This window comes from Leptosomus discolor, chromosome 13 (genome assembly GCF_034619465.1).
Source record: "Leptosomus discolor isolate bLepDis1 chromosome 13, bLepDis1.hap2, whole genome shotgun sequence".
NCBI classification, from domain to species: Eukaryota; Metazoa; Chordata; class Aves; order Leptosomiformes; family Leptosomidae; genus Leptosomus; species Leptosomus discolor.
Genome location: NC_141403.1, coordinates 16,550,525 through 16,570,599, shown reverse-complemented (window position 1 = coordinate 16,570,599; position 20,075 = coordinate 16,550,525). Strand labels below are relative to the sequence as shown.

Here is a 20,075-nt window from a genome sequence, read left to right as displayed (position 1 = left end):
CTCAAGTGTAGTCAGGTATGCAGTTGGGAAAAGATCCGTAAGACATCAGTGTTGTTCTGGTGGTTGAGCTTTTAACAGTAAGTGCTGAGATTTTGCTGCCCAGAGACATAAACCTGCCTATGCAAAATCTGAGTTAGAAGAAGGCATCTTGGTGTGAGATTAGCAAGGTTTTGCTACCTTTTTTTTTTTTTTTTGGTAGAATATCGAGAGATAATGCAAGAAACAAAACTTCAAGAAAGCAGAAGATGAAAGCCCAGAGCCTAATTATGTCACCTTAGTCGAACATGTGGAACAATGAACATCTCCAGTTGTCTTCTGTAGCTTTTAAAATGAAGTCATTTATTTATACACTTGAACATGGATTTGATGTCAGCTGTAAGCTTCTGTTACAGAAATTTGCTGTAGAATCTAATTCAAGAGGCAATTTAACTTTATTAATGTGGGAGGAAATATGCACATAATGTGAGCTATTTTTCAATCTTCGCTGCCATTCCTGCTATTGCAAGAAAGTGCCTTACACTATCTGGAAAGCCATTATTAGCAAACTGAATAATTTATCGCTTCCAATTTTCAAGAAATTAGCCCTGCCGAAGACTGAAACCAGAAGCCATTTAAAAAAAAAAAAATCCAAAAATCTATGTCAGGTTCCTAATTTGGGGAACAGCAGGAGTGTCCTAACATGAGGTTCAGGGAGCATTATTTCAAAGCCACCACTAACTCTTCCTGTGTATAAAAGCAGGTGAATGTGCCTTCCTACTATCTGATGGGTACTCTTACATGTATTTCAACTGAATTTTCACAAGTGGATAAAAAAAGGACGATGTAGTCTGGAAATCTCTGTGCTCATCTTTCTGATGCTATTTAGAGAGATCCTCTGCTACTCAAACATTATATTGATACATAGAGGGGAAGCAGAGTTAACGCTTACATTTTATCTTTGAAATGAACTCTGCATTATTTGAAGTGTATGATTTTTTAATTAAATACACTTACATTGAACTGGCTTCATGTCGTTATGGAATCAGTCTTTTAAGTTGTATGGAAAGAACAGCCTGACTTGGAAAATAGGGGAAATCAGATGCCCTATTAATTCATAAATAAATGTAGGCAAAAGGACAGTTTATGGGGCAATCTTATTTTAATTACTGTCAAGTTAAGTTGCACTGACTGGTTCTTATTTTCTGATTCCCTTTCTACTGGTGTGCTATCTACAGTGCAAAGTCAGTGCTAAACGCTACTGAGCCTGACAGTAGCATTTGCTGTCTCTTTTGTGCTGTGTAAGCCAATGCTCATCAGTGAAGAAGTAGTCTAATGGTTTTTAATATCCAGCAAGATATCAACCCCACTTTAAATTATAATTAAGAATTCAAGAGGTACTGGCAATGTTTAGAATCTGAGTTGCATAGCAAAAAGGGACAACTGTGTCTGCGTAAATACTACACACATGATGGATCATCAGGCTGCATTTACTAAGGTAGTGTTTCTGTGTAAACTCCATTGCTAATTAGAGGTTTGTTTTGGAGAACAAGACACAAAGCCAATCAGCTTGATGAGGGGAGAGCTTAGGAGGTGGGGGCTCTAGCTCGTCTTTGGCGTCAATCAAGAAGTGCCTGTGTTTAAACAAATGGAAAGGTTGTCAAGCTCTGGTCAGTAGTTATCTGCAGCAACACTGCAGCGCTGTCTTTACTGTTCCCGCATTCCCGCGTTCCTCGCTGCCCATTTCGGGTCATCCCCAGGGATCAGGCCGAGGTGCCATCCTGCGAGCAGCAATTCAAATTCTTCCCCATTTGCAAAGACTCTCTTTCCCTTCCCCTTTCCCTTCCACTGTCATGCAACCCGAGGTGACCCCACCACTGGTACTCCCAGGAATGTGCACCTCTGCCAAGAGGCTCTATCAGCCTGAAGATCACGTTTGTGTCTCATCCTGAGCTGCCCAGGAGGCCACTGGCTTCTCTCTTTTTGGTTTCTCTCATTTGTAAAAGTAGGGGGAAAGAAACCCTGAGTGATACTGCACACACAACACACCAAGCCAACTTTTTTTTTTTTTTTTTTTTAAGAGTCTTTTATAACTGCTATCAAGGAACAGAAAAAGTAGCTATTTTTGCTGTAGGATTTTTGATAAAATGTCAGGAACTACAGAAGATTGAAAGTTGCTCTGTCAAAAAAATGACTGAAAACAAGCCAATTATAAAATAAACAAGTCAGCACACAGAGTTTACAGAGTGATTTTTGGTGAATACTTTTTACTAGAACATTTCCAAAGTACTCTATAAGCTCTGTAAGCTGATGACACAAACATCATATAAGATTCAATGGACTGGCGTGAAAATGAAGCCACAAACACAAGACTCTACAGGAAAAAAAAAAAAAAAAAAAAAAGAACTTTAATTCCCAAACCAGATCACTAACATGTAGGATAAGAATTTCCTAATAAGATTTTTTTTTAGCATCGGTTCAATTTTCAGACCCTGCCAAGTTATTTGTAAAGAGGCTGTGCCTTGGTGGATTGTGTTCTTACTGGATATTTAATTGGGTTTTTAATCAAATTTTTAATATTAATACAAATAATACATTTGTTTTAAAAGCAGAAAAGTATTTAAAACTTGTTAAAGACCAAATACTCGTAATGAAAAATTAATCATTAAAACCAACAGATATGTTGTAGTTAATCAATTGAATGTAATTTCACTTGTAAGACCTGTGTTCCGTTTCATTCAAATCTGAAAATCTTGCTACGTATTGAAATCTTCAGTAAGCTCCCTTTTCCCGATTGTACCCTGCAGCCATTTGGAGCAGCCACTGGATGGCACTGTAAAACTGCAAGTCAAACCCTCTACTCCTTTCCTACCAACACCCACCTCAACGTGCTAATGAAATCAATGCAACCTCTACTCGCAAAGCAGAGCCCACCAGCTGCCTCTTTCCTGGCAACTTTTTTTTTTTTTTTTTTTGCACCTTTCCCAGAGCAAAGCAGAAAACCCAGGTTCAGTTTTACATCGACCCTGCTGCAGGCTGGGGCGTAGTGCTGGTGGTACCGCGAGGCTGGCCAGCTCTGGATGCTTTAGGCAAACAAAACAGCCACTCTGATGGAAAAAATGATGAGACAGGCTGTCTGTAGGGGAGTTTTCCTGCTCCTGAACAGTTTAGCATTAGCTTCGTTTGTCAAGCATGAGTTTTATGCCTTTCTTTTTCACCTGCCTCATGTAACTTACTGACCGTCCTCATCGTGCATACAAGGCCTGAAGGGTGACTTGTTTCACACACTGCTCCCCTGATGGCATTGCTGTAAGAAGCATAGTCCAGAGAAGGTTGTGGTGCGGATGAGAGGGGGGTGCAGGTGGGTGCAGGAGCTCATATGCAAGGTTGAAAATGAATGCAAGTATAACGGGTACTTCCCAGCTACAGCGTTTCACTGCATTTAAGGAAATAATATCTACCTTTTGCTTCGTCTAAATGACACATTAGCCTCATCTGCTTTAAAAGCAAAGAAAAACATCCTTTGTGGAGCCTTTTATTTGCTCAAAATTTCTGTTGTTGAGGTCCTCTTGCATCATATTGAACTAGCTTATTTGCATTTGACAAGTTGGATGCCTTGAAAGTTCATGGGTTTAAATTGCTTTGCCAAGGTAACAGGTTTTATTTTTATATATTGTGTAATACTGACAAAATAATAAATTCCACATCCCCTCCTGAAGCAAATATTTCATTAAAATAAATTTGAACCTCGCCACAGAAAAAAAGTGAATAACTGAGCCAGGAATTTGGAATGACTACATACCAGCTTTGCAGCAGTGACTGCAGCAAAGCCAACAAAACCCAAAGATTTTTGCTTGAGATCAAATCTCTTCCTGGCAGTAAATAATTAATAGGCAATTGTTACTAAAAAGACTGTCAAGGGAAGCTAATAGCTGTTCAGTTTAAATTCAAATGTCTTTTTCTCTAATACATATTTTAAAACAACTGTCTTTAAAATAAAGTTGATTTTCATACCCATGCAAATTGGCTACACATTATGAAAGAGCCTTTCCAAGAATTTCTGAAACATAGCAGCTATCACGATGTCTACATTTAGCCTGTACCTTGGGCTAAACTATAAGTTGCTCTGTCACCTGATGAACCCTCACCAGTGAGGAAGGGGAATTGGGAAAAGAAGAGAAGACCCATCGGTTGAAGTGAAAAGAGGTTCAATGAAACAGCAGTAATGCCGACAACAATATACATTATACTCAGCCCAATGACCGTGTGGCAGTCACAATTGACAGGAGAGCAGTCCTGAGAAGCAGAAAGGGGAAAAGTCCCCCCTCCTGCCCTTCTCAGCAGACTGCCCCATTTTATCACGAGTGGGAGGTTTATGGTACGGGACACGCCTGTGAGCCCGTCTGGGCCAGCTGCCCTGGCCGTTGCCCCTTCTAGCCTGAGCACCGGCCCAGCTTGAAACTGCTAATGGCCTGCGTGCCACGGCTGGCCTGAGATTCTGTCTCAGCAAAAGCAGGACACATGGCAATTTTCAATAAATCATTCCTGGCTGGAAGTCTCAGAGGAAGAGAAACTAAATGATGATTGAATTATCCTTTTATCTCTAAAAGTGATCTTTCTAAATCGGGACAGAGGAGCTGTGAGGAAATGGGTTTGGAGCACTTATTTATGCTATCATGATTCCCCCTGTTCTCTGAAGAGCCCACATCCCAGATTTCTACTTTATGTATGAGATTTCACAGGGCAGAGGTAGAAAATGGCCAGTGACTCGACGAGGGGATTAGCGTACAGGGTAGCGGTAGCCATACACCAGCTAAACTCCTCTTGCAGAAATGCTGGAGATGCAGAAATGCACCCGGTTCAAAATCAGAGTGGGATCCACTGGTGTGACAAGGATACAGGGCCGTGAGTTGCATGGCTAAACCAGGAGCAACGTCTCTGAAATAAAGGCTCCAGGTCACAACAAGTACCCAGCGTCTCTGCTCCCAACCACGTCTGTGCCACTGGGCAGAGCATGGCCGTGCTGATGCGCTCTCTCTGCCCATCACCACCTTCACCTCCAGAGGCAGAGGAGGAAGAGGTGGCTGTAGACGGGACATGATTTAAAAGGCAGGCCAGATGCTGCCTGTGGAGCTGAGCGCCCTTCTCTGGCCAGAGCACACCCACTCCATGCCTTTCATTCACAGAGAGATGAACATTTTAGTTCTGGGTATGTTTCCAAATGGCATCACCTGTTTTGCCAACAGCAAAGTAACCACATGCTGTGGCTTTTTAGTTTTTCAAAAAAAAGGCATGGGGCCACGGTTTTTTGGCAGTCCCAATCCATCTGGAAGAGCAAGGAGCACAGAGCCAGTGGTGGGCAATGCCGTAAGCCACTTCATGATGCTAAACATTCCAGTTTCAACATCTCTCTGAATAAAAGCTATTCTGACAACATGCCACAGTATTATAACTGACTTCAAACCTTTTTTTTTTCCTAATCTGAATGCAAGCAGAATTTATTTCCTGGAAACATACATCATTGGCATATTTTAATCACATCATCATGTGAGGAAATCAATAAATCACAACTACTGAACTGTACATATGTTTCGGTATATTTAAGTAACGATTCTTATATAATTGATGAAGTATTTCATTAGCTCCTTTATGTTCTACTAGGATGCTTAGTGGTTTAGAGAGGAGAAATCTCACAAACAAATCTCACAACGGCAAGCCTTACACAAAGCCCATACTCCAGTATCATCTGCATATTCCTTAAAAGTCTTTGAATTAATGCTTTAAATATTTATACTGTGACTCTTTTTCCTAGATTTTGTCGGGAACTAATGGGCTTTCAGTTAATAAATTATACCATGTACATTTAAAAACTCCATCACTGTGTGCAAATCTCTGGGGTTTTATTCATTTTCGGCTTAACTGCCACACCAACAGAACAAATTTTAAAATGTTGTACAGTTATTTGCCACTAAAATGTCAACAAAGAGTTTAAATAAAAGGAAATCACCTGCTCAGGCACAGTTTTCTATTAATCAGTGGACAGAGATCTTTCTAGTGTCGGAAGTATGGAAGTGGTGCAATGACGTGATTGTAAGATTGTAAGAAAGCTCCCCCATTTTTTACTTTGAGATACGTGTGAATGTTTAAGATGCAAAGCCAGAGGGTCACATTCCAGCTGAGAATTAACAGGTGTGACTTCCAAAATAAACAACATTGACTGACATTGATTCTGGATTTGGCCCGCTGTTTAGAAAATATTTTTGTCTGGGTAAGGCCGCGGAATACAAAATACCTTCACACAGTCACAGGTGTTCTCAAATTACCTAAATGCAATGGATTGCATAAAAATGTTATCTAATTCTGGAACATAAGAATTTTAATAATCATGCTGGCAATACACAGTGTAGCTCTATAGCTTATGAAAATAGTGGCCACCTACAAAGAGATGTAACCAGAGGTCATAGCAATACTTAGCACTATGTTTACTTTTTAAAAAAAGTCTTTTCACGGTATCGCTGTATCACAAGTATTCTTCCTGTCTGAAACAAAGCTCCTCTGTCAGCACTTGTATTACAAACCCCAAATGATCTAAATGCCTGAGGAAGTAAGTCTTCATCAGGGGCCACTCCTGCCTTCAAGTCAGCGCAGAGCAGGAACCGGAGCTCCGCCGCCACAAACGCGGTGCTGCCAAAGCTTACGCCTCAGCTGAGCTGTGCCGTGGAAACTATGGTCATGGGCAGCTCGAGAAGGACGCGCTGTGGAGCCCATCAGGAGGAGGCTGGGGATGATTGCAGCAGTGTCTTGCCTAACACTATTTCCTTTTTTTTAAAAAAAGCTGTAATAGTGAAAATTAATACTTCTGACAAGCTGTACATCTAGTAGTGGAAGAAATACAGACGTGTTTGCATCGGAGAGTACAACGGCCCTTCAGAAGCTAGTTAGCAAAAAACCTAGCTGTGTACCACTGTCGGATGTCGCTGGTCAGTCCTGTGGTAAAAACACAGAGGGAGAGGCTTTCCTAATAAGTGGGAAAAAAGTTTGCCGGGCTGTGAAATGAGAAACCGTTAGTGTATCACAGACGATATCTCACAAATCAGTGGTGCAGAGCTGTGCGTATTACACAGCAACAGAATCACTTACAAAATTAGTTATCTGTTTTGCAGCAGATGTTATATGCTGCACATAGACAGCTCAGAGACAGTCCCTCTTCCAAGGCTTTTGAGAGATAGCCTGGATAGTTCAACAAGTTGTCTGGATACCACTTCTGCAAGGACATGTTATGGTTGTATACCGCTGCTAACAGAGCATTCCCCTTAATTTATTGCTTCTACCTTTATGGCATGTTTTTTTAATTCAAAGCATTTATTTGAAAACTAGTAAAGCAAGTAAGCGTTGTAGTAATAGCTAAGATTTGTTTATGAGATTTGCTGGGAAGAGTTTGGGCTGACACAAATAACACCTCTAACTAGTCAATTATTGTCCTTCCCAGAAGACTGATCCAGGAGAACATCAGCGATTATCAATATTAAAAGGCAACACGCCATGTCCAGTGCTTTCCATTTTACCTGTGTCTATACTTGTACACATTGTTTTGTTAATTAGAAACAGAAAAAAGTACATTTGGCATCTGGGTCTTTCTGTATGAGACCTGACTGGTGCACAGTCCCTTCAGACCCGCTGACAGCAGCAGGTGCCTCAGTGGAAGGCAAACTTACATCAGATCCTTAGGCTATCCTCCAGTTTACAGCTTCCTAATCCTCAGCACTTACAGCCCGGCTCAGTCTCTGGCACCTGAGATGTTTTCTAGAGCCTTTGAAAACACTGGCAGGTGAAAACCCCTCAAAAAAATCTACATAATTCTTAAGTCTATGTGTTTCTCTATCACAATTTGTGCCCCCCTTTTCTCCATGCCTACCTGTGTGCTTCTTTCTTCCTGCGCTTCTTACAGCGTTAGCAATTTACAACAGCTTTGAGCAGCACAAAACGACCTCCTCCCTGTCAAAACGCTGATTCAGAGTAATTATTGCTCTTGGGTGGGTGTAATTTAAAGGATAATCATGCAGCTTTCTGTTGCTTACATTCACCTTTTCCCTCTTGTTTAGGAGGCAGTCTTGTTCAGCACAAACATTCATACAACTCATATATGAGAGGGCATATCCTTGACTTATCATCATCTGTGATTTTTTTCACTTGACAGGTTGAAAAATGCATACACCTATTTTCTCTGATGGTTCCCTTATCACCGTGGGCCTTCCCGAGGCTAAGTCTGCTCAGCCGTTCAATTCTGATTCTGGAAGCAATGTTAAGGCCATTAGCTGTGTCCACATAAGGATGCTGTTATAAAACTTGACACGCTTATTAATCATACATTCAGTAGACATCCTGCTTCAATCTTTCTAGGGTCTTCTTATGCTTCATTTATGATGTAAAGTGAGGGTTTGGGGGGAAGGTGGTGTATTTTTAGATCAGTATTTATGTCAGGTAGCAGACAATGTTTGGTATTTCCATATCGGTTTTCACCCAAGGAAGAGCACTTAGCTCTTTTCCACTTGTATTGCAGTTTGCTCCAGAATGAGACAGTGAAAAAGTGCAGGTAGAGAAGTTCAAGAACAGGTGGCTGCAGACAAATGTTTGTTCTGCCTTATCGGGGGGGGAATATCACCGTTCCTTTGTCACCATATGTTATCCAATATTACTCCAGTATCTTGACACCAACATTTGAGGAGTAGGCAAAAACAGCATATGAAGAAATATTTTTCTTGCTGTTCCATTCCACCAATCACTTTTAAAGTGAAGCTGCCAAGATCTATATTCCTGAAATGCTACCTGTCTAAACCCATAGAGCACTGATGGTTTCCAGGCTGCTAGTTAAATAGACCTCGTGAAGATGTGTGCGTATTTTCGTTTTCGGATTGCCAAACTGACTCAATTAAGACGTTTGTTATGCCTTGTACATTCAGCCTGGACTCATGAAATGGCTTAGCGAAGTTCATTAGCCTTGGAAAACTTCAATCCATTTGCATGGACGAGGGAGGGAAACAGACTGTAACCCTCTGCTAGCATCTGCCAGCACATTGCTCTGAGCCCATCAGCCCAGGTTTTATCTGCACCCAGCCCTGGCTACAGATGAGATTTCTTATCACTTGGAAAACAACCGGCTGCAACTCTGTTATAATTGCATTTTCTTCTGATTGCCTACATTTGTTCAAATCCAATAAACTAAAAGTGAAATGCAGTGAGGCAGAAAACGTGTAGATCAGCACCAAAGATAATGTGAATGCAGTGGCCTGTGAACTGAGGCTCCTGAATTTTGCACGTGTAGGGGAGCTGAAGACAGCAGGGGAGGAGGTCAGATTTAAGACCACAGCACGGGAAGAGACAATATGATTCACCTGGCCTAGCCTCCAGATCTCACAGGCAACCGTACCATAGAATGCCTTTCATCAGTTTGAGCTCTGTGTACAGTAAATTTTCATGACAAATGCACAGGCTGGCACTGTTGTTTCAAATCCTCTGCAAATATTGCTTGTCATCTTCCCCAGTCCAGAAAGATAAGATTAAAAATAAATTACTCCAACCCCTTGCCCTGATCACCCCAATCCAACCTCCTGTTTTAATTTCATTCTTAAATTTCGCTGTTGCCATTTGCATTCCTTTCGAGCCACACATCACCTCCACCTTTTTGAAAAAGCGTGCCTTGTTAGCTGACCTGGCCACACAGCAGAGCATCAGTGCTCACCTTCCGCTTACCTCCGTGCCTGCTGAATGTGCCATCATTCCACCTCAGGTGGAATCATTAGCTACAGTATCCTGTCTTCCCGCAGTCCAATAAGTGCTGAAACCCTGTGGTTGTACACCACAATTAATCTCTTGTGATGTTCAGGTACCGAACAGATTCGTGTTTGATTCTCTCTATTGGGAAGTTGCTCATTAGAGGTTGTAAAATAAGAGAGATGATAATTATGGGTGGGCCTTTCTTCTCCTTTCTTTTTTATTTTGCCTGTACCTGAGCTCGAAGATTGTATTTTCCCTTTGATTTGCTTTATTTTATTACTTTTAAGGTAATTTTTAAATGCAAGTTGCTTTTCATGTGCTTTTTTTCACCTACTGGGCTGTATCTTCTGCCTCCAGGCTGTGCTCTGTGCGATGCCCTTAGCTCCCCTTAACTGCAACGTGACTCAGATCTCACCAGCCTTTGTTTGACCATATAGTGACCCGTGTTATTTCATAGGCTTTCAAATATTACTGTCATACTAATAATACTTAGATACATTGTTTTACTGATTGCTTGACAAGTTTTATTTGTTCATTCAAGCCCTTTGAAGCTAAGCATCTGATATGTTTCTTTAAGCTAGAGCTTGGAAATTTAAAAGTCAAGCTATTAATTGTCAGCATTGAGTCTTCAAATGTCTAGAGGGATGTCTGCCCTTTCGTTTGATAATGTCTCTGATAAATCCCAAACTGAGACACTGGTATGTGTTTTAGGGATTTTTAATCAGATTCTGTTTTATCACTTATCAGGCATATGAAGGTAAATGCAGAGTTTCTTCGTATATCAGTAAAATTTGTGTAAGAGTCATGGATCTGGGATTAAGGCTCCACAGCAGCTTTGATTGAATTATTTCCTAAGTTCTTTTTTGCAATCATTATTGTAATGGGCTCTGGATGGAAATACCTAACCCCCTTCACACTGGGTCACATTGATTTGCAGTACTGATTTGCCAAATTTCATGAGGTCTAAGATAAAAGGGCATGTGCTTTCAATTGGAGAAGATGCATTTATTTTAAACAGAAAATCAGGCATGAAAAACTGGATCATTTGGTGTTTGATTTTATTTCTCAAATAACTTTACAACTTCCCTCTGGCTTTGTCCCTTAGGACTTTATGACACAACAGCATTTTCAAACACACTTAAATGATTAGAATAAAAAAGTGGGGTATTGGCACAGAAGCAATGAACTTTGCAATACATAGCACTCAGTTGACTGGTCTTTACTGTGGCATGCAGAACCCCATGGAGCCAGGACACAGACACGTTGACATTAACAATGCACGGAGAGAATTACTTATTTTAAAAACAGACTATTAAAACCAGCATATAGGCAGATTGAGCACGGGGAGTCTGTAAGACTCTTGCTAGGTATTGCTGAATTAATGGTCTAGCTTAAATCCCATCTGTCTCTGAACGACGGGTGCTACACTTAGCACCCCATGGAAATGATTCTCTCTGCTCGGGACCTTCAGGGTCATCTCTGCCTTTTGTTTCCAGAACAAAACATGGATTTTAAGATTCCAGAAAATATAGGTGACTACAGTGAACCATTAAATGTAAAGTACTTAAAGAGCTTTTGGAGGAGGGACCGGGAGTTCTGTCAGCAGACCGTAAAGTCCTGCTTATTTTTGGACTCTCTGCACCCACAGATGTTTATGAAAACCCTGCAAATTTCAGCAACAGCTTTAGGAGAGGTGGGGATATTCCCTCATTCCAGAGTGACACGTAGCCCCTGGTTACAGGATGCTCCAGAGAGCTGGGGGTTGTACACCCCAGGGAGCTGAACTGAATATGCTCCGGCCGCTGAAATACGTGTGGGAGGAGTTGTAGTCCAAAAGAAAGACAGAAAGAAAGAAAAGCATCGACGCATCCTGCGTGAATGCCAACCAAGTAGGCATGAAATGGACACTTAGATGATCTGACTCCTTCTGTGGGACAGCTCAAGAAATGTCTTTTTTTTAGATCAGATTAGACAAGGAGAATTCAGGCTGTCTCTTCTGCTTTCCAGGAACTGCTATTTTCTTTCTTACAATGCATTCAAAATGAAACAAAATGACCTTCAAGATCTCTGTGCAAAGAGTACCTGTGGCAGAGGTGACATGGCAACAGTTACGCTAAAAGCTACTTCATCCAGATTGGAAAAACTGTTCCAACTTTTTTTTCAATGTGATTCGGAAAGCCACAGACCACGAGTAGCATTTAGCAAACATCCATATTGCTTACAGGCAGGTACAGGCTATTTTATGGGTGTTTACGAATGTAGATGTGACTGTAGTGATGAATAACAGAACAACGAATGCTTTCTATGCTGTGATGGTATCCTCCCTGTAATGACTTCAAATTTATAAATGGTGTCAAATCTGTCACCACACTGGCCATAAGAGGAGGAGAAGGCTGAGACGCAGAGGCTGTGCGCAGGTGACCAAATAAAGCAGGACCAGACCCTCAGTGTACTCCTGCAGGACAGTGGTGTGCCCTAGGGCATGTCCATGTGCTAAACTCTCCTTTCCTTGCAGAGGAGTGGGCAAGTGCCTCAGGCAGGTGGCTTTTGGCGGTGCCCAGGAGACCTATCGTGGGCACAGGATGAACTGGTGCCCCAGAGGATACGTGTGTTACTGCAGTGCAGGATCATGGGTTGCTGCTGTTTAATACAGCCAGATCAGCTTTTTGTCTTGTGTACACACAGAGAAATTGTGGCACAAGTAGGAGCTGACTAACCAGTCATTTATGCGTTTTCTGGATTTTCAAAATACTACTGCAAGTTTGCAGAAAAGAAAGAAAACTTCCTGTAATACCATGTAACATGAGAGTCGCTGCTGGCTGCTGTCTACTGGCAGGAATTGAGCCTGTCGTTTCTAGTCTACATACACACACAAACCCAAATCTCTCTTTTTTATTCTGTATTATGGACAGTTTGAGCTTGTCTTCTGTCCAGAGATCTGCAGAAAAACTTTGCCAAAGCTCTTGTTAAATGAGCCCCTGCACAGGCAGTGATTCACCTCCAGGTCCAATTCTTCATGGGTCAGGCAATCCAGCACCTCCACATGGGACCTTAATAAAACATTCCAGGAAAGCTCCAGGGACACACAGGCATTAAAGGCTGTTAACAGCACCATAATTAAAAAACAAATTAACAGGAAATCTGAAATTGCCTTAAGAATTGTTCCTGTCTTGTGTCACATCTCATAAATCTCAAATTACCTTTGAAATTTGACTTAGTATTTCAGAATAACAAACTAGTTAAAAACCTACAAAATTTGCTTCCTTAGCAGTAAGACAAGAGTGTATCTTTGACAGTCTGCATGGCGTTGACACTTTTAAAAACCTTTGTTTACTTCAGAGGAAAGGAACAGCACAATAAAAGATGGTTCAGTAGCTGCAGTTGTATTTGTAGTGAATATTTCTCCAGCATGACTGTTGCTTTCTGCTGAACTTGAAAACAAGTTAACCCTTTTTAGCCAAAGCATCCTTCCTGTCACAGGAAGGGTTAGGTAGTTTCTGCATCCTCATTTAGCCAGGTGTTTATTATAACACCTAGATAAAGAATGAAAATGAAAATTTCTTCCAAAAGAGTGTGGGTTGAACTTCCCTGCATTTTAGAAAAGGCTGTGCTTAAAGATATAGATTGTTCCTTGTTATATTAATACATTTTTTTAATAAAGCTGAGCCAGAGGAACGACATAAGATTTTGTCTCCATAAAGAACATGAAATTTGCTTCAAAATGAATTATGAACCTATAGATATATGCTGATGAAGCTATAGGTATGTATTGTATGCTCACAAATTTAAAAGACAATGACAGAATAGGAAAACAAAATCTAAATTCAGTCTGTCGAGATGGCTATGGTTTCATTAAAAGCCTGATGCTGTCAGATATTTCATTGAAAGCTCAAATCCTATGGAAAAGTAATTACGATATGATCTCAACTTTTATTTAAAACAAATTCAACTGCCCAGTCCTCCCACCTGGCTGCAGAGAAAAGTTTGAAAATGTTTCCCAAATGTATTCTAGAGACTCCAAACCTGCAGGCAAATAAAAGAGCCCATAGATAACAGACTTTAAAATTTCAGGTCTTTGTGAACTCATCTTACAGGGTTTTTTAGGGCTGACAATCCTGCTTCCTTCAAAAAAAAAAATTTAAAAATCTAATAATTCATATTGTCAAAGAATGTCAGAAAATATAGCTTGTCATTTTTGTCAGCTTACCAGTTTTTTATCATTGCTAATAGAGCAGTTTCTCTTATTGTATTAGTGAGACTACAAAGTTGTTCAGCAAGATTTGGGTCATTTTTTCCTCTGCACACTATCATTTTTGTTTAATCCACGAAGCAATTATCAACTACTTTGTATCATGGAAAACCCACCAATTTGGGTTTTTGGGTTTTTTTCCCCTGACAAACTTGCATGCATGAAGTTCATTTCTGCTTTCTGCCAGGCTGTATCGACACAGGTCAGTGTTCCACTGGCCTGGCAGCCTAAGAGCAGCCCAAAGGAATCGATCCATCCTCCAGCACAGCATGGGGCAGGACAGGAGGCAACTTGGAGAAATGGGAACTGAAAAGTGTTCGAAAAAAACCAGTCCAGGACACCAATGGATAAGGGACTATTTTGGGATTTTGTTCAGAAATTTAGTTCCTGAGATGTCCAGATGAGGCCACTGTGGCTTTATCATCCCGATTTCGAGAAAGCAATTTAATTTGGTTACCTCAGAGTTTCCCGTCTCCACAACTGCCAGTGTGCTCAATAGCCTGTTTTTCTGTTGGAGAACAAAGAAAAGGAAATAGTTATTTTTTTTCTTTGCACAACAGTTACGGTATTTGCGGAGGCAGGAAGGGAACCGGACAATGGAAGCTGCAGATGTGGAGTTTTCTTTTTTAAACATGCTTTGCTGCTGCTGCTGCTGCCTGACAGGCAACGGAGACACAGCAGCGCGATAGCGGGAGGTGCTGCCAGGCTGAAGCAGAGCAAGCGTTTTTGTTTGATGGAGAGCCCCGGGTGAAGGTTTCCAACGACAGCCCGACCCAGACGGCGCTGGGCTGTGTCACAGGCTCAGTTTCAAATCAGTGGCGTGGTGCAGAGCCAGGGAAGGGTACAGGGCGCGTTGGCTGAGTCACGCTGTGAGGAAATGGGGATTTCGGTGGGGAGAGGCTGGACCGAGCCCTGCCAAGTCCCCGGGCAGTGAACTCTGTCGCATTTTGGAGACGGGAACGATGTTCTCGTCCAAAAATATCTGGCCAGCCAGGGGGGAGACTGTGGCTACAGGGAGACTGTGCTTCCTTTGTGTTTTGTTTTCATTTGTTACTAAAAGCGACCTCCAGAAGGAAGTGGCCGTGGGGACGCGGGCCTGCATGCGAGCCCAGCCACGGGGAGGGCCACTGGCCGCTGGGCAGAGCTGCGGCAGGTTCCTCGTTCCAGCAGTGTGGTTAAAACAAGAGAAATGCCTAACTCGGTAAATGCTCTCTGTAAAGCTTTTCTCTTCGCGTATGTGATTGCTGCTGCAGAAAGGAATGCCTTGTTCAAACCCGTTTAGGCTGTTTGATAACTGGTGCATTTTTAACAGCAGCTGGGCAGACACGCCAGGGTCAGGACTCATGAGATGCTCTTGGTTTCGCTTCTCCACCTGCTTGGGCTGAAGGGCCACATTTTAGCCTTAGGTCCCCCTGTCCCACAAGGCCAAATCTGGCCCGAGCCTGGCCTGCCGTTGGGTCTTCTCTCCCCCACCGAGCAGCTCCTCTGCCTACAGCAGCAGGGTGATCTCTGCTACTCTGGGCAGGGCATTTGGGTGATGGTTAACAAGAACACTGAGTCAGAGCTTATGGCTGCAATGGGATTTAATATCATGTTTACTTGTAAACTGACAAATATTGGTGCAAAGTACTGGTGAGGGAGGGATCTGTGACTCTCAGTCAGGCTGCCAACCTGCTTTAACCAAACAGCTACAACTGGCCACAGCCCTTTTCAGGCTCTTCTAGGCTCTCCAGGGAATGCAATATTTCAGCCTCAGGACCCATTGTTTTTATGGCATACAGCCCTGTTAAGGTGCATGTTTGAACTGCATGGCTTGCTCAGCTGACCACTATCTCGCGCTTCTCGCTGTGGTCCTGGCTCCTCTCCTGTTGTAGGACTCTGTTCACCAGACACAACCGCAGGGATGCCCCCTCTCTCCCCTCTCCTCCCAAGCAGGTGCAGCTCTATGATGGACCCAAAACGGAAAAGAGACTGAGTGGTGCTTAGCAGTAAGAAAGGACTGCAGGGATTAACTCCAAAGAGGTTGCTGGAGTGCCCCAACTCCCAGCTGCAGCTTCACGCATAGTCCTTTAGCATGTGAGCTCATGCAGGGTTTTAAGGTGAGGCTCTGTGAAATGAGCTGGTGGGGAGGGTACACCCACCACCAAATCTCTTAGGCAGCAGCAAAGCATCTCCATCACCACAGATCCACTGCAGAGGAAAAGCCCTGAAAGTCTTGTACTGTTTGCTGCATTTTTCACCTAGTTTAAATGATGCCTGAAGTTTTTGCATATCTGTTTGAGTTTAAACTCACTGCATATTCCTGTAGCAACAAAATTTCCTTTCATCAGCAGAGCTAGCTTCAGCTGTTGTCGGGTATTATTATACCTCACTGCTTCCTTCCTCTCCCATCAGTCCCTCTATCCCAGAGTTAAATGTCATTTATAGTTTGAGCTATTTGACTGCTAGTCCCCCAGAATAGCCCAGAAAGACAGGAAAGTTCACAGGCAAAAGGACACCAACAGGCTACATTTTCTGCAGCACAAAAGAAACAGACCACCAAAATCTAACTGATAGATGTGAAAGTAGCACAGGACGCTAAGGGCAGAGTAGTTTGGGCAGAACTGCATGGTATCGCTGCTCACACTTGGAGACGTGGGTAGCAAGCAATCATCCAAGTGGGCGCAGATACCACTGGAAAATGTCACCGCTGCAGTGATGATGGTACCCCTTCTGAAAAGAAAGAGGCCTATCCTCACCACAAAAGAGGTACAAAATCTAACACTTTTTACAAGCATTAACTTTTAATTCTTTTTTTTTTTTAACCTAAACAGAAACCAAGGGCTCACATGAAAAGCTTTTACCAGCATTTTTGCAGCAAAGTTTTCTGGTGGACTGGTAACTATTTCAGTGAAATGAGGAACATCAAAATAAAAATGATTGCGAAAATGTCCTTTAAATCTGAATTGAAATGATAGCCTCTTTGTTTGCTTGTTTTCTTCTAAAGTTTGCTTGTTTGTTTTTTGAAGTCACTCTTGTTAATTGTCCTGCAGCCATGGTATGTACCAGATAGCCAAGAAAGCTGACATGGTGAAGTTATATACAGCATCCTTGTGACCTTTTTGCAGTGAAGATACATATCTGTCCAATAAAGTCCAGGCCAAATGACAGTGACAGCTGTCTTGTGGCATTCAGTTTGAATTGAACAGGTTTGCTCACGAGTCAGGAGCAAGTATTTCATTACAGACTGTGCACCAAGACCAGCATAAGCCCCCAAAAGTGAGACTTTCCCTCAGCAGCTATGGAAACTGCAATGGACTGAGATGCACTTCACAGGCTCCTCCTTGTCTCCTTGCTTTGACTTTCCAGCCTCCTGCAAGCTGTTATCCTCTGTTGGCATTCGCATGTTGGTGTAGCACTTGCAAGGGAAGAAAACCTCTCTTCATTTCTCAGGAGGGATCCAGGGTGTTATGGGAACCGAGCACTCGAAGAACGAGGGACGAAGGAGCATGTTTTTTCTGAGGAAAGGTCCAAAATTGCCTGCATGGGAAGATGCTCTTCTCTCAGGGAAAGAGCCCAAGTCACTACTGAAACGAGGATTGCGTTATGTCAGCTTGAGCCTCATAATGAAAGGGATGACCAGCACGCCTGACTTCTTGTGGGGACTGCCCGAGGTGCAGAAACTGAACCTTTCACGTAACCAGCTGGTGGTGATTCCTCCTTCACTGGGGAAACTGGACAGGCTGGTAGTGCTGAACTTGGGTGGCAACTGCCTCAAGTGTCTGCCTAAAGAGATTGGGCTTCTGAGGAACCTGAAGGTCTTGTTTGTCAATATGAACTGCCTGACAGAAGTGCCAGCAGAGCTCAGCTTGTGCAGGAAGCTGGAGGTTTTGAGCCTGTCACACAACTGCATCTCACAACTGCCTTTGAGCTTCACTGACCTGACAAGTTTGAGGAAACTGAACCTCAGCAACAACCGCTTTGTGCAAATTCCACTCTGCATTTTTGCACTGAGGAGCTTAGACTTCTTGCACCTAGGGTCCAACAGGCTTGAAAACATCGCAGAGAGTGTCCAGTATCTGGTCAATCTGCAAATCTTTATCTTAGAGAATAACAACATACGCACCCTGCCACGGTCTCTCTGCTTCGTCACCACTCTGGAGTTACTGAACGTTGATTACAACGCCATACAGACTCTCCCGGATGACCTCTACCTGCTGCGCCGGCTGCCGCGCATCGCATGGAACCCGATGGACAAAGGCCTCCACATCGCCCACAACCCCTTGTCCCGGCCTCTGCCCGAGGTTGTCGAGGGGGGGCTGAATGTCCTCTTCAACTACCTCAGGGAGAAAAAGGAGCATAACTGAGTTTCTGCTGAGCTTGGGATTAAACCTGTCATCAAGACTCAGTCGTATCAGAGCGCTTTCCTGTACAGGCATTTCCACTTCATAACGTTCGGGTTTCAAAGACTGTGGCTTTAGTAACAGTTGGAGAAAAGCAAGTAAAGTATGATGACCTTGATTAAGTGTGTGAGGAGTAAACTTTCTAAAAATAGCCACCTCTGTAACCTTCAGTGTTGGTGTGCTTGGGTTTTTTTTAGGAAAAAAACCCCAACAAACTTGTGACAAAATGTTTGCTCTTCATTTGACAGAAACAAATCAAAGCAGACTGCTAGAAGTGCAGAAGCATGTATTTGCCAGCTATTAGGTTGGAGGAATATTAATATAAATTGGATTTACTATATGTGATTGCAGTTGCACTTTAACTCCTGCTCATTTCTTCATACACAGATGAACCACTACATAAACAAACACTGCTACCTAAGCGAATCTCAAGGAAAATGTTTAATTTACTTTCAGCAGTGAATATATCCTGAGCTATATTAGCTCACAGACAGTATATTACTGGCCAGTTCAATACCATTTGTTGTTTACCCCACAGCTGTGTGCTGGCCTCTATAAATTACAGGTGAAGATTGCCGTCGATGAGGTAATTTCCCAGTTCTTTGGAAGAAGACCCCAAAGCCCCTAGTTCCCCTTCTGAGACACACAGTCTTTCCCACTGAACCTCCTCGAATGCCGACAGTGGTGCCTCACATCAGCCAGAAGCAGCATCCACGTGAAGCAGAGAAATGAAATTATTCCCTCAGATGAAGGCTGACAGATGAAGTTGCTCGTTACTAGATAAACAACTGCACTCCATTCCCTTTCCTGCATCCCTGCAATTGGAGCCGTGGCGTAACTTTGCTCAGGAGGCAGTACATCTCCTAAAGGTGAAATATTTCTTTCAGGAAAAGCAGCATCAAACCAATCATCGGCTTAAGTAAGAGCTTCAAAAACAAATACTTATTTCTGTGATTTTCAGTATCAGCCAGTAGCATAAAAGTCAGGTCTTATGTGGTTTCTCATATTGATCTTTTGTGAATGTCCTTCATCAAAGTTTTATCTGGTAATAAAGAGGCAGTATGAAAGAGCTGTTAACAATTTATGCAACCTGGGTTTTTTTGTTCCTTCACACCAGTGTAAAACAGAAGCAAGTCTGTTGAAATCAGTTGAGATAAATGCTTGTAATGGCAGCATAAAAGAGGAATGAGCCTGTAATTCTCGAGCTAATTAAAAGTAGTCAAAGCCACTTTTAGAGTGCTTCCTATCCTATGTCAAATCTCTCTTACTTTCTAAACCACAGTTTGCTTGAAATTATGGAAGGCTGTGGAAGGCTGATCCTGCTTCTAGTGAAGTTATCGGGCAACCCCCGGCTGAGGGAAAAACTCTTCAGCAGAGGTGGAAGCAGCCTGGTAACAGCAAACAGTTATGTACTTCATAGGTACATGCAAGCAAACGCAGCACCTTTGGCCATGCTAACATTACCAGTGTGGCACTGAACGTAGCAATGAAGAATCGGTGCTCACAGCATATTCTACTCTGGGGCTGCCTACCCTGGTATTTTATCATGTTGGATGTTTTGTGTATCATTTGTTATCTTAACCAAGAATTTCAGTGTTACGCCCAGGAATCACAGTTTCTAAGCACAAAGTCAAGGACAAAGCTTGTGTTTCTAGCAAATGAGAAGCCTTTTTGAAGGGCACATTTGCTCAAGC

General features: G+C 42.5%; 1 protein-coding gene across 1 annotated transcript; it reads left to right on the top strand.

Annotated features, from left to right (window-relative positions):
* Positions 1-17,301: 17,301 nt before the first annotated feature.
* Positions 17,302-18,345, top strand: LRRC30 (leucine rich repeat containing 30). Its single transcript, XM_009955883.2, has one exon. It carries the CDS (start codon positions 17,449-17,451, stop codon positions 18,343-18,345), a length of 897 nt encoding a protein of 298 aa, XP_009954185.2. The 5' UTR covers positions 17,302-17,448.
* Positions 18,346-20,075: the final 1,730 nt, after the last annotated feature.

What these genes read in the sequence shown, in the direction of transcription:
- LRRC30 (XM_009955883.2), top strand. Translation starts at nt 17,449, where the DNA reads ATGGGAACCGAGCACTCGAAGAACGAGGGACGAAGGAGCATGTTTTTT.